At 44.3% G+C, this 14525-nt stretch overlaps 1 protein-coding gene across 4 annotated transcripts in view; it reads right to left on the reverse strand.

Annotated features, from left to right (window-relative positions):
- LOC115183768 (spectrin beta chain, non-erythrocytic 1) overlaps window positions 1-14525 on the reverse strand; it is a 134271-nt gene that overhangs the window by 47181 nt on the left and 72565 nt on the right. For all 4 annotated transcript variants that reach the window (XM_029744858.1, XM_029744861.1, XM_029744859.1 and 1 more), the window contains one exon: window positions 7609-7746. In XM_029744858.1, the coding sequence (XP_029600718.1) occupies window positions 7609-7746 (138 nt within the window). The remainder of the gene's footprint in view (window positions 1-7608; window positions 7747-14525) is intronic.

Below are 14525 nucleotides of genomic sequence, written 5' to 3' on the forward strand. Positions count from 1 at the left end.
GCATATGTATTCACCCTCTTTGCTATGAAGCCCCTAAATAAGATCTGGTGCAACCAATTACCTTCAGAAGTCACATAATTAGATAAATAAAGTCCACCTGTGTGCAACCTAGGTGTCACATGATCTCAGTATATATACACACCTGTTCTGAAAGGTCCCAGAGTCTGCAACACCACTAAGCAAGGGGCACCACCAAGCAAGCGGCACCATGAAGACCAAGGCGCTCTTCAAGCAGGTCAGGGACAAAGTTGTGGATAAGTACAGATCAGGGTTGGTTTGTAAAAAAATATCAGAAACTTTGAACATCCCATGGAGCACCATTAAATCCATTATTAAAAAATTGAAAGAATATGGCACCACAACAAACCTGCCCAGAGAGGACCGCCCACCAAAACTCACAGATCAGGCAAGGAGGGCATTAATCAGAGAGGCAACAGAGACCAAAGATAACCCAGAAGGAGCTGCAAAGCTCCACAGCGGAGATTGGAGTATCTGTCCATAGGACCACTTTAAGCCGTACATTCAACAGAGCTGGGCTTTACGGAAGAGTGGCCAGAAAAAAAGCCATTGCTTACAGAAAATAATAAGCAAACACGTTCGGTGTTCGCCAAAAGGCATGTGGGAGACTCCCTAAACATATGGAAGGAGGAACTCTGGTCCGATGAGACTAAAATGTAGGGTTTTGGCCATCAAGGAAAACACCATGTCTGGCGCAAACCCAACACCTCTCATCAACCCGATGTTACGAACCGGCTCAGAGTTCGCAACAAAAGGGAGACAACGTGGAGACAAGGAGTATCAAAATATATATTTATTAGATACCACAACTAGCACAACCAAAAACAACAAGGTGTCTGCATGGAGAGTCTCCCCAATGAATGTGGAAGAGGTGCCTTTATCCTGGGACACACCCGAGCCCAGGTGTTTCCCATGTAGCTGACGACCCTCCCAACTCCGCCCACCGGCATCCTAATAAGGAACAAGAGCAAAGAACGAGAATACGGCAGACAGAGTGGGAGGGTCGTCACCCCCCCCCCCCCCCCCCCATAAAACCAGGGACCAACAAGGGCCCCGGAACAATGTACCAGCCTCTGCGTCCCAAATTGACACAGCCCTCTGCGTCCCAAATTGACACAGCCCTCTGCGTCCCAAATTGACACAGCCCTCTGCGTCCCAAATTGACACAGCCCTCTGCGTCCCAAATTGACACAGCCCTCTGCGTCCCAAATTGACACAGCCCTCTGCGTCCCAAATTGACACAGGCCTCTGCGTCCCAAATTGACACAGGCCTCTGCGTCCCAAATTGACACAGGCCTCTGCGTCCCAAATTGACACAGGCCTCTGCGTCCCAAATTGACACAGGCCTCTGCGTCCCAAATTGACACAGGCCTCTGCGTCCCAAATTTATGAGAGGTTACATGTTCACCTTCCACTTACCCCAGCCAACCTCCTTCTCCCCAGACCTCAGCAACCTTTGTGCACAGGAAGCAACATTTAAGAGGAAAGAAGAACACAAGACCAGGAGGGAACAGACAGGAAAGTTAGAACATGACAAAACCAAACAATGGTCAGTCACCTAACACTCAGGAACAGGGCACACAAGAGACCGCGTCAGCTACAAACGCAAACAACATCTCCCAACGGTTCATAGTCACTTCTCAATGGTTCAGTCATTTCCCAACGATTCATAGTCACTCCAACGATTCATAGTCACTCCAACGATTCATAGTCACTCCAACGATTCATAGTCACTCCAACGATTCATAGTCACTCCAACGATTCATAGTCACTCCAACGATTCATAGTCACTCCAACGATTCTGCTGAGCACACCAGACCACAAAAAGAGAAAATACAATCACACCGGGCAACACAGAAAAGAGATGAGATATGGAGCTTCCCCAAAACCTACAATAACTCAACCCTAGTCTTCATGCAGATTTGCGGTGGGTAATTATGCACTGTAGCCCGCTGGCAAGGAAGTAACCCCCCAACACGCTGGTAGATTCCACCAAGCCACGGATGTGCCCCCGAGACAACTGCTCAGTCCACAGACACCACACAAAAAATAACAAACATTAACAATGCCCAACATATTCCAAAAATGAAACAAGTCGCTAAGCCTATCAGGGGAAAAAGGCTATAGCTCCGGGTAGTAAGTTTCACTACCCTATCCAAATCTCCCACCGAGGTACACAGCTGATTGTACTCACCTCCTCAGACCAATGTCCCAACAACGAGTAGAACAAGCGTTTCCCAGGCTGGGCAGGGCCTGGAAACTAACCAATGTACTCTCTCCAACACAGCACACAAACCAAACAAACAAAGGCAACCAGTACTGAGCACCAAACTCAAACTAACTAAATATACAAACAAAGCACCTACAGAATTTAACATACCTCCACGTTTTCTCCCAAACACAATCCGTTCAAGATCCCGGATGAGCCCCCACTTGTTACGAACCGGCTCAGAGTTCGCAACAAAAGGGAGACAACGTGGAGACAAGGAGTATCAAAATATATATTTATTAGATACCACAACTAGCACAACCAAAAACAACAAGGTGTCTGCATGGAGAGAGTCTCCCCAATGAATGTGGAAGAGGTGCCTTTATCCTGGGACACACCCGAGCCCAGGTGTTTCCCATGTAGCTGATGACCCTCCCAACTCCGCCCACCGGCATCCTAATAAGGAACAAGAGCAAAGAGAGAAAATACAGCAGACAGAGTGGGAGGTGGCAGCATCATGCTGTGGGGATGTTTTTCATCGGCAGGGACTGGGAAACTGGTCAGGATTGAAGGAATGATGGATGGCGCTAAATACAGGGAAATTCTTGAGGGAAACCTGTTTCAGTCTTCCAGAGATTTGAGACAGGGACGGAGGTTCACCTTCCAGCAGGACAATGGCCCTAAGCATACTGCTAAAGCAACACTCGAGTGGTTTAAGGGGAAAAATTGGAATGTCTTGGAATGGCCTAGTCAAAGCCCAGACCTCAATCCAATTGAGAATCTCTGGTATGACTTAAAATTGCTGTACACCAGCAGAACCCATCCAACTTGAAGGAGCCGAAGCCGTTTTGCCTTGAAGAATGGGCAAAAATCCCAGTGGCTAGATGTGCCAAGCTTATAGAGACATACCCCAAGAGACTTGCAGCTGTAACTGAGCGGTAGGCAAAGTGGTAGGCATGTGTAAATCAAATGATACAAACACCCCAAAAAAATCTATTTTAATTCCAGGTTGTAAGGCAACAAAATAGGAAAAATACCAAGGGGTGTGAATACTTTCGCAAGCCATTGTAGTTGCCAATCATATTGAATGGGTGGCAGCGAGATTGGCAGCGAGTGGTGAACTTCATCAACAACTACGCAGAGGATAATGCAATAGTATTACCAGGACGCCACCCAGGACACAACCACTTTGGTGGAAAGCTGCTGCCATCCCATATGACAAAAGCAGCAGTGTGGCATCTCTACAAGGAATCGATGACAAAACCTGGTATGTAAATCAAACACGTTTTGATTATTTAATTGACCTCCAACATGATTGGCACTACTTTTATTGATCTCACATTATTTCTGTCTCTGGGGGCCCCTACTGAACCAGCAAACAGTCTGGACCTTCACTTCCTGATCACAGGCCATACCAAGTTTGCCCCTGACTGGTGCTTCGGCCTCATCAAGCAGCGCTTCAGAAAGACCAGGGTGATCACTATGTCTGAGATTGCTGGTGTTGTGAAGGATAGCACTGTGACAGGGGTCAACATCCCACAGATGGTTGGACTGGAGGATGATACGGTGCTGGTGGAAAGCAATGGATGGCAACAACACCTGACTCCGCACTTCAGGCCGCTGCCACAGATCAAGCAGTACATGCACTTCAGGTGAAAATAATTTTCATTGCATTGTATGAGGTTATTCTTCTTATCTAAACTTGGGTGGTGAATTGATGTTGGGCATGGTTGTAATGTCTTCTGTTTTTTATTTTGTATTCCCTGTTTTACAGCTTCGATGCTCTGGAGCCTGGTGTTGTTGTCGCCAAGGAGCTTTCGGACTGTCAGGACCAGGTTTCAGCTACTGCGCAACACTGACATTCTTCCTCCCATAGATGGTCTGCCTGTACAAGCACCACCTGGACTGGACACAGCTAGACAAACTTATCTTTTTAAGAAGATCAGGGAGTTTTGTGACATCGAGTCTATGGACATCACATGCACTGCACCAAAGTCAAGGGCAGGACAGAAACAGGCTCTCCGAATATAGATTCCCTTGTTAATGTGTGATTCGGACGGACCAGTCATCAGCACTATCTGCAGTGCCTCTATTCAAATGACTCTCTCCTAATACGTTGCTGCTACAAAAAAAATGTACAACTTTTTCCACCACTGGATGTGGCTTATAGCATTTCTTTCACATGACCCATCAATTTAGACAAGTGTGTCTGGGTAAGCGTCATCTAATATTTCTAAAATATTTTTATCTGGACACTCTGTTAACCTTTAGAATTTTCCTTATTGAAGTCTACTACCACATTTAGTTGTAATCTTTACTGCACTACTCACTGTTTAGCACATGACCTCACATGTGAATCCTTAAAGAGATGGGTGGGGCTGGCTTAAGCGGGTGTCAACAATGCTGAATGAGTGTAGACAAAGGAGAGCTCTCCAGTAGGTACCAAAACATTGAAAGACCCTTTTCTCAAAAGTGAGTTTACAAGTTTATCAGCTTTCAAAGCAGAAGTACTTTCCCATTGTTCCTCAAAAATACAGTGTATGATATACCATTTTGTAGCTCTGAGCCTCTACTTTTATCCAATGTAAAAAAAAACAATTTCAAATTTTGCTACATAAGACCGATTTGAGCCAGCCAGTCAGTCACAAATATGCACCCAAGCCAAATTGAAATGTTTTCAGAAATATGTTGGGTTGTTTTCATAGATTTATATTTCCTTTCAACCGGTCAAACTGACGTCATTTGAACATTTTGCACAGATAACCTTTTATGTTATTTTATAGTTATTGTATTTTCTCCCCGGTCCCTAAATGTCTTTGCACCGTGAAAGAAGCAGAGATCACACAGAAAACTTCACTGAAGTTTTCACAACTACATTGAAGCATTCATTCCATTGATGTATGATATTATTCTGGTGAGCAAGGGTTTATTTTGTCTTCTAGGGCAACATATAATGACAGAAGAGAAGCTACATGTATCTAATTCTAGACAAGTTGACAAACAAATAGCCTACCAAAATGTTGGAAATTATAAGTAGAAACATATCTAAATGTTCTATATTAGTGGGTTAGGGTCAGGTGTGGGACTCAGATTTTCACTTTATCAAATATAGGTCGGGCGACTGCGGATGGGTTATTAGCAATTGCAGCAGGGTGAGGGTGAACAAACAGCTGATCCGTGTTCCACTGAGGGACATATCAGCTACAGATGTAGGATCTTAATTTGAGCCAGTTTGCTACAGCAGGAAAATAATCCTACAGCAACAGGAAATGTGAATTATTACGTGGATTATAATTACTGGACATTTTTTGTAGGGGTTGATACATTTTTAATTAGGGCAAATCAAGTCTGAACATTTTAAGTGGAAGTTCAACTTTAGAAGCCTTGATTTTTGATTATGAATTTTTTACACCCTTTGTTGTGATATCCAATTGGTAGTTACGATCTTGTCTCATCACTGCAACTCCCCAACAGACTCGGGAGAGGTGAAGGTCGAGAGCCATGCGTCCTCCAAGCCACACTGCTTCTTGACACACTGGAAGCCAGCCGCCAATGTGTCAGAGGAAACACTTTCCAACTGACGACCGAAGTTAGCTTGCAGGCTCCCGACCCGCCAAAAGGAGTCCCTAGAGCACGATGAGCCAAGGAAATCCCAGCTGCCAAGTCCCTTAACCCGGACGACGATGGACCAATTGGCGCCGGCCCATTGGGCTCCCGTTCACGGCCGGCTGTGACACAGCCTGGGATCGAACCTGAGGCTGTAGTGGCGCAGTGCCTTAGACCGCTGCATCACTCGGGAGGCCCCCTTGAAGCCATGTTTAACCTGTTGGGGCTAGGGGGCAGTATTTGCACGGCCGGATAAAAAACGTACCCGATTTAATCTGGTTACTACTCCTGCCCAGTAACTAGAATATGCATATAATTAGTCGATTTGGATAGAAAGCACTCTAAAGTTTCTAAAACTGTTTGAATGGTGTCTGTGAGTATAACAGAACTCATATGGCAGGCCAAAACCTGAGAAGATTCCATACAGGAAGTGGAAATCTGATTTGTGGAATCACCTTCAACACTTTGCCTATAAAACACAAAGTGAGTTAGGATTCAATGAGCACTTCCTAAGGCTTCCACTAGATGTCAACAGTCTTTACAAAGTGGTTTGAGTCTTCTCCGGTAGAAACTGACCGAATGAGAGGCCTGGAATGTTGGTCATAGGGGGAGGGCCATTACTACTATGACGTGGGCGCCCGTGGGTACTCTTTCGTTCCGAAACGTTTAGTAAGACAATGCAATCGTCCGCCTTGAATATTATTGAAGCTCTGATTGAAAAAGGTCCTAAAGATTTATGTTATACAACGTTTGACATGTTTGAACAAACGTAAATATCTTTTTTTTGCACATTCTCGACGACAAGTCCCGCGCGGCTCGTACATTATGAGTAGTCTTCGGAACGCGCTAACAAGAAGGAGCTATTGGGACATAAATTATTAACTTTTTCGAACAAAACTACATTTGTTGTGGACCTGGGATTCCTGGTAGTGCCTTCTGATGAAGATAATCAAAGGTAAGGGAATATTTACAATAGCATATTTGATTTTAGATGGTTCCAAGATGGCGCTAACCTGTATCGCCTAGCCTATTTTTCTGAGCATAGCACCTCGTTTATTGCAAAGTAGGATTTCCCAGTAAAGTTATTTTTAAATCTGGCAATGCGGTTGCATTCACGAGATGTTAATCTATAATTCTTTGAATGACAATATTACATTTTAACAATGTTTTCGAATAGTAATTTTGTAAATTGTAGCGCTTATTCACCGGAAGCATTTGAGGGAAAATATTTTCTGAACGTCATGCGCCGATGTAAAATGCTGTTTTTATATATAAATATGAACTTTATCGAACAAAAAATGCATGTATTGTGTAACATGATGTCCTAGGAGTGTCATCTGATGAAGATTGTCAAAGGTTAGTGCTGCATTTAGCTGTGTTTTGGGTATTTGTGATGCATGCTAGTTGCTTTGAAAATGGCAGTGTGGTTATTTTTGGCAGGGCACTCTCCTAACATAATCTAATGTTTTGCTTTTAATGTTTTGCTGTAAAGCCTTTATGAAATCGGACAACGTGGTTCGATTCAGGAGAAGTGTATCTATAAAATGGTGTAAAATAGTCATATGTTTGAGAAATTGAAGTTATAGCATTTATGAGGTATTTGTATTTCACGCGACGCGATTCCACTGGCTGTTGACTAGGGTGGTTCCCAGACAGGTTAACCTCAAATACACTACAAGTTTGCATTTCCTGCAACAACAGGATGATCAAATTAAGCTACGGCATCTGTATGACAGGAGATAGTGTGACGTCTGTCTGTGAATGGCCCAACTTGCCTGTTGTTGAGCTTATCTTGCTGGGCTTTGATGTTCTTCTCACTGGGGTGTCCATTGTGCATCAGCTGCCTGGCAATCTGGTTCACAACAGCGACGCGTGACGCCTGGTTGTTCATCTCAGGCTCCAGGCTCTCGAACCTGGGAAAGAGAGAGCATGCCATGTCCAATCAGTTCCACTCCAAAAGAAACCATTTTCCCTTCAAAACTAATTTTAAGATAGCATACAGACATTGATGTCTGGGCCACGTTCAGGCAAATGTTGTGGAACGTTGCAGATAGAACCGTCATGAATAGAGCTGACATGATTCCTTATACTACCTACAGCACCCAATGTCACAGGAAGGCCAAAAAGATCATCAAGGACAACAACCACCCGAGCCACTGCCTGTTCACTCCGCTATCATCCAGAAGGCGAGGTCAGTACAGGTGAATCAAAACTGGAACTAAGAAACTGAAAAACAGCTTCTATCTCAAGGCCATCAGACTGTTAAATAGCCATCACTAGCACAGAGAGGCTGCTGCCTACATACACAGACTTGAAATCATTGGCCACTTTAATAAATGGAACACGAGTCACTTTTAATAATGTCAATTTAATACTGTTTACATGTCTTGCATTACTCATCTTATATGTATATACTGTATTCTATACTATCTACTGTATCTTAGTCTATGCTGCTCTGACATTGCTCGTCCATATATTTATATATTCTTAATTCCATTCCTTTACTTAGATTTATGTGTATTAGGCATTTGTTGTGACATTTTTAGATATTGCTGCACTGCCGGAACTAGAAGCACAAGCATTTCGCTACACCCGCAATAACATCTGCTAAACACGTATGTGACCAATAAAATTGGATTTGATTAGATACATGTCAGAGGCATGTTTGTTCCACATACCATATTTTTATCTGAATGTTCCACAAAGTTGTACCCTGATGAATGCACCTCAGACGTATTCCCCTGTTTGGGGATTAACCTAATTTTCTCCTTGTATTATCTGTCTTGTTCTGTCTGTTTCAAATATCTATTTCATAATTTTCTATTTAAGGTGAACTTCAGTTTCTAGAAAGGAACCTAACAAATAGGGCACCTAACACCCAGTAAGAGGAGCTGTTGCATTATAACTCATTTATCATTTGTATATTTACAGTTTTTCTCAATCGCGTAAAACAGTTTTTTTAGAACTGTAGTCAACTGTACCTATAGCAGAACATCAGTGATCAAACGCTCAAATACATTTGTAGATCTTCTGATCATTTTCTTTTCTTTCTACTTGGATTGCATATCTTAGACACCCTTTTGCTAAACCTGAAATACAACTGCCATCAATGAATACAAAATTCACAGTGAACTGTTTTGTTCACATAAGAGAGAATTTTGCATATAAAATCAAATCAAATGTATTTATATAGCCCTTCTTACATCAGCTGATATCTCAAAGTGCTGTACAGAAACCCAGCCTAAAACCCCAAACAGCAAGCAATGCAGGTGTAGAACTTCTACACCTGAGTGTAGAAGCACGTGCTTGGAAACAATGTGTTCATTGTTTACAGAAATCAGTAAATACTAGTGCACAAAATTGTAAAATGGCAGTGTAAATTCATGTAAAATATAGCAGAGGTTGGGGGCCCCAGGGCACGTGCCCTGCATACCCATTCGGTTACCCGGCACTGATTGTAATCATCCATTACAGAGGGACCCTTTGGTGTACATTGAAATTGGCAGTTGTTATGAGGCCTACTGACATTCGATACTGATAGTGGCTAGTATTTAACATGATAGAAATATGAAACTGAGAAAGTCAGAGTAGCCTAGAATTAAGGCATTCGAAAGTGCCCATCACTGCACAATTTAGATTCTGTGTAATGGCACAGCATTTCATAAACTTTACTGTGGGAAAGTTGATATGTGGATATACATCAGTTTGCTTCCATATGGCTGGTATCACATTTGTCTCCAGCGATTATAAGGTAAAATATTTATTGATTCTATTTCACCTTTATTTAACCAGGTAGGCTAGTTGAGAACAAGTTCTCATTTACAACTGCGACCTGGCCAAGACAAAGCAAAGCAGTTCGACACATACAACACAGAGTTACACATGGAATAAACAAACAGACAGTCAATGATTGTCACAAGTGTCGTTGAAGAGATGAGACCAAGACGCAGCGGGTACCGGAATACTCATACTTTAATAAATTATATAAAGTGAGTAACGGAAAAAACAAGAAACAGGAACGACAGCTAACAGATTTGCAGGCTAACATAACGCAGTGCAAATACAACTACCCACAAAAACCCAAACCAAACACACACCTATATATAGGACTCTCAATCAGAGGCAACTAGCAACACCTGCCTCCAATTGAGAGTCCAACACCCAAAACTAAACATAGAAAAACTAAACTAGACAGAATGTAGAAAACATACAAAACACAAACCCTCTGCCACGTCCTGACCAAACTAATAAAATTACTCCCTCTGCTGGTCAGGACGTGACAATGATACAGTAGGAAGTCTATATACAGTGTGTGCAAATGAGGTAGGACAAGGGAGGTAAGGCAAAAAATAGGCCATGGTGGCGAAGTAATAACAATATAGCAATTCATCACTGGAATGGTAGCTGTACAGAAGATGAATGAGCAAGTAGAGATACTGGGGTGCAAAGGAGCAAAATAAATAAATAAATAAATACAGTTTGGGGATGAGGTAGTTGGATGGGCTATTTACAGATGGGCTATGTACAGGTGCAATGATCTGTCAGCTGCTCTGACAGCTGGTGCTTAAAGCTAGTGAGGGCGATATGAGTCTCCAGCTTCGGTGATTTTTGCAATTCGTTCCAGTCATTGGCAGCAGGGAACTGGAAGGAAAGGCGGCCAAAGGAAGAATTGGCTTTGGGGGTGACCAGTGAGATATACTTGCTGGAGCGCGTGCTACGGGTGGGTGCTGCTATGGTGACCAGTGAGCTGAGATAAGGCGGGGATTTACCTAGCAGAGACTTGTAGATGACCTGGAGCCAGTGGGTTTGGCGACGAGTATGAAGTGAGGGCCAGAACACGAGAGCGTACAGGTCGCAGTGGTGGGTAGTATATGGGGCTTTGGTGACAAAATGGATGGCACTGTGATAGACTGCATCCAATTTGTTGAGTAGAGTGTTGGAGGCTATTTTGTAAATGACATCGCCGAAGTCGAGGATCGGTAGGATGGTCAGTTTTACGAGGGTATGTTTGGCAGCATGAGTGAAGGATGCTTTGTTGCGAAATAGGAAGCCGATTGTAGATTTAATTTTGGATTGGAGATGCTTAATGTGGGTCTGGAAGGAGAGTTTACAGTCTAACCAGACACCTAGGTATTTGTAGTTGTCCACATATTCTAGGTCAGAACCGTCCAGAGTAGTGATGCTGGAAGGGCGGGCAAGTGCGGGCAGCGATCGGTTGAAGAGCATGCATTTAGTTTTACTTGCATGTAAGAGCAGTTGGAGGCCACGGAAGGAGAGTTGTATGGCATTGAAGCTCATCTGGAGGTTAGTTAACACAGTGTCCAAAGAAGGGCCAGAGGTATACAGAATGGTGTCATCTGCGTAGAGGTGGATCAGAGAAACACCCGCAGCAAGAGCGACGTCATTGATACACACAGAGAAGAGAGTCGGCCCAAGAATTTAACCCTGTGGCACCCCCATAGAGACTGCCAGAGGTCCGGGCAACAGGCTCTCCGATTTGACACACTGAACTCTATCAGAGAAGTAGTTGGTGAACCAGGCGAGGCAATCATTTGAGAAACCAAGGCTGTTGAGTCTGCCGATAAGAATGTGGTGATTGACAGAGTCGAAAGCCTTGGCCAGGTCGATGAATACGGCTGCAAATGAATGTCTCTTATCAATGGCGGTTATGATATCGTTTAGGACCTTGAGCATGGCTGAGGTGCACCCATGACCAGCTCTGAAACCAGATTGCATAGCGGAGAAGGTACGGTGGGATTCGAAATGGTCGGTAATCTGTTTGTTAAATTGGCTTTCGAAGACCTTAGAAAGGCAGGGTAGGATAGATTTTGGTCTGTAGCAGTTTGGGTCTAGAATGTCTCCCCCTTTGAAGAGGGGGATGACCGCGGCAGCTTTCCAATCTTTGGGATTCTCAGACGACACGAAAGAGAGGTTGAACAGGCTAGTAATAGGGGTGGCACACATCTAAAGCAAGTGTTATTTATATTTACAATTACCTTCTTCAAATGGATGACTCATTTACTTAGCTATTATCAATAGCTCTTATCAAGTTGTAAATTACATTGCATGGAGAATGGTGTTATTTTTATAGGAAAAAAATTCAGTACATGCTTTTTCCACTTGGAACTAATACGTTCGCTAGACCTTATTAATTGCTTCCTTGTGTGTAAATGTAGTGGAATGATTGGGAAATTAAGTCAAGGTCAGAATACGGCGTATGTGTAGACACACTTTAACTTATGCGCCAAAATAAATAGCAGGTGAATAGCACGCTATTCTCATTGTTAAGTTCAAGGTCAGAATACACATTTAGAGAAAAGTGCATAAAAAAGGAATTTCTTTCCATTACACACGCTTAACTCGGGTCGGAATCGGGCCTTTAATGTTTTGCAAATGGCCAGAGTTACATGTATTCTGTACAGTGTTGTAAAGGGGTGCGTAACTGGTGGCAGTGAAGTCAGATGCAGGAGAGCAGAACAAGGTAATAGCCGGAGCAGTTTAATTTCAAAACCAACGGCATAAAGAAATAGCCAACATGGGTACAAAACCCGACGCACACCAGTAAACATGTGCATAGGCACTTACAACAAACAATTCCACACAAAGACATGGGGGGAACAGAGGGTTAAATACACAACACTTAATGAGGGAAATGAGAACCAGGTGTGTAGGAAAACAAGACAAAACAAATGGAAAATTAAAAGTTAATCGACGATGGCTAGAAGACCGGTGATGCCGACCGCCTACCGAACAAGGAGAGGAACCGACTTCGGTGGAAGTCATGACAGTACCCCTTGACGCGTGGCTCCAGTAGCGCGATGACACCGGCCTCGAGGACGACCCGGAGGGCGAGGTGCAGGGCGATCCGGATGGAGACGGTGGAACTCCCGCAGCATTGAAGGGTCCAACACGTCCTCCACCGGAACACAGCATCTCTCCTCCGGACCGTACCCCTCCCAGTCCACGAGGTACTGAAGACCCGAAGCCTCAAATCCAGTATGGATCGAACGGAGTACGCCGGGGCCCCCTCGATGTCCAGAGGGGGTGGAGGAACCTCCCGCACCTCAGACTCCTGGAGCGGGCCAGCCACCACCGGCCAGACCCGGTCCCCCGTGCTGCGCCGGAACCAGTCTCCTCGGCGTCCCATGTCTCCTCCGCTCCTCCTCCAGTCGTCCACCGCAGGAGCCTCGGTCTGACTCTGATGCCAAGGAGCCAGAACCGGCTGATACCCCAGTACACACTGGAAGGGGGAGAGGTTAGTGGAGGAGTGGCGGAGCGAGTTCTGGGCCATCTCTGCCAAGGGCACAAACGCCCCACTCACCTGGCCAGTCCAGGCAATAAGACCTCAGAAACCTACCCACATCCTGGTTAACTCTCTTCACCTGCCTGTTACTCTCGGGGTGAAAACCTGAGGTAAGGCTGATCGAGGCCCCAGACGTTCCATGAACACCCTCCAGACCCTCGAAGTGAACTGGGGACCCCGATCAGACACTATATCCTCAGGCACCCCGTAGTGCCGGAAGACGTGCGTAAACAAGGCCTCCGCAGTCTGTAGGGCCGTTTGGAGACTGGGCAGAGGAAGGAGATGGCAGGACTTAGAGAAACGATCCACAACAACCAGGATCATGGTGATTCCCTGTGATGGGGGGAGATCGGTCAGGAAATCGATCGACAGGTGCAACCATGGCCGTTGTGGAACGGGTAAGGGGCGTAGCTTACAGTGGGGGGAAAAAAGTATTTGATCCCCTGCTGATTTTGCCCACTTACAAAGAGATGATCAGTCTATAATTTTAATAGTAGGTTTATTTAAACAGTGAGAGACAGAATAACAACAAAAAATCCTGAAAAACGCATGTCAAAAATGTTCTAAAATGATTTGCATTTTAATGAGAGAAATAAGTATTTGACCCCTCTGCAAAACATGACTTAGTACTTGGTGGCGAAACCCTTGTTGGCAATCACAGATGTTATGACGTTGCCCTCTTTGAGTACAGGGAGGACAGTTGACCCCCTTCCCCTTGCACCATCCCCCAACCTACCTCCCCCCACCCAGGCCCTGTGTGATGGGGTGGTAAAATTTCAGAGGAGAATCTCTTGCCACATGGCCCATAGAGAGACACAGGAAATTCTTCCAACTCACAGAATTGGGGAACCGAACGACATTACATTTATGTTCTGGAGAAGGTATGGAAGATTGGTGAAGAATCCAGCTACGAACTGGTCCGCTTGGTACAATTTTGTGATACTCAGAAGAGACAATATAGCCATATTACCATAAAACTGTTTATATAATAGCCTCAGCTATGGGACTTGCATCCAAATGGTTGTATAGAATGTATTAATAAGGATAAAGCTATTTGTGATACATTGAGATGCTGTGTACTGATGTTAATGTGATAGAATGTATTTATGTTCATAGATTAAATCAGTTATCGGCACGCCCCCAGGGACACAGACAGGACCAGGCGTCATGTGACAAGCCTGTTCTATGTTCAAGTATAAAACCCCACCCTGATTTACTTTCTGGAGACCAGCTTACCTCAGAAGGGAGAGCCAAGGTTTGCCCACCCAATTCCTCTACTGAAAGTTGCCTATACCACGTGGTTAAACTTTTAGACTATCGAGACCGACAGAATAAGAACAAGTCTTTGATATTAATTATTAGTTTGCAGCTAAGTAAATTATATCATTG

This window comes from Salmo trutta, unplaced genomic scaffold, assembly GCF_901001165.1.
Source record: "Salmo trutta unplaced genomic scaffold, fSalTru1.1, whole genome shotgun sequence".
Classification (NCBI taxonomy): domain Eukaryota; kingdom Metazoa; phylum Chordata; class Actinopteri; order Salmoniformes; family Salmonidae; genus Salmo; species Salmo trutta.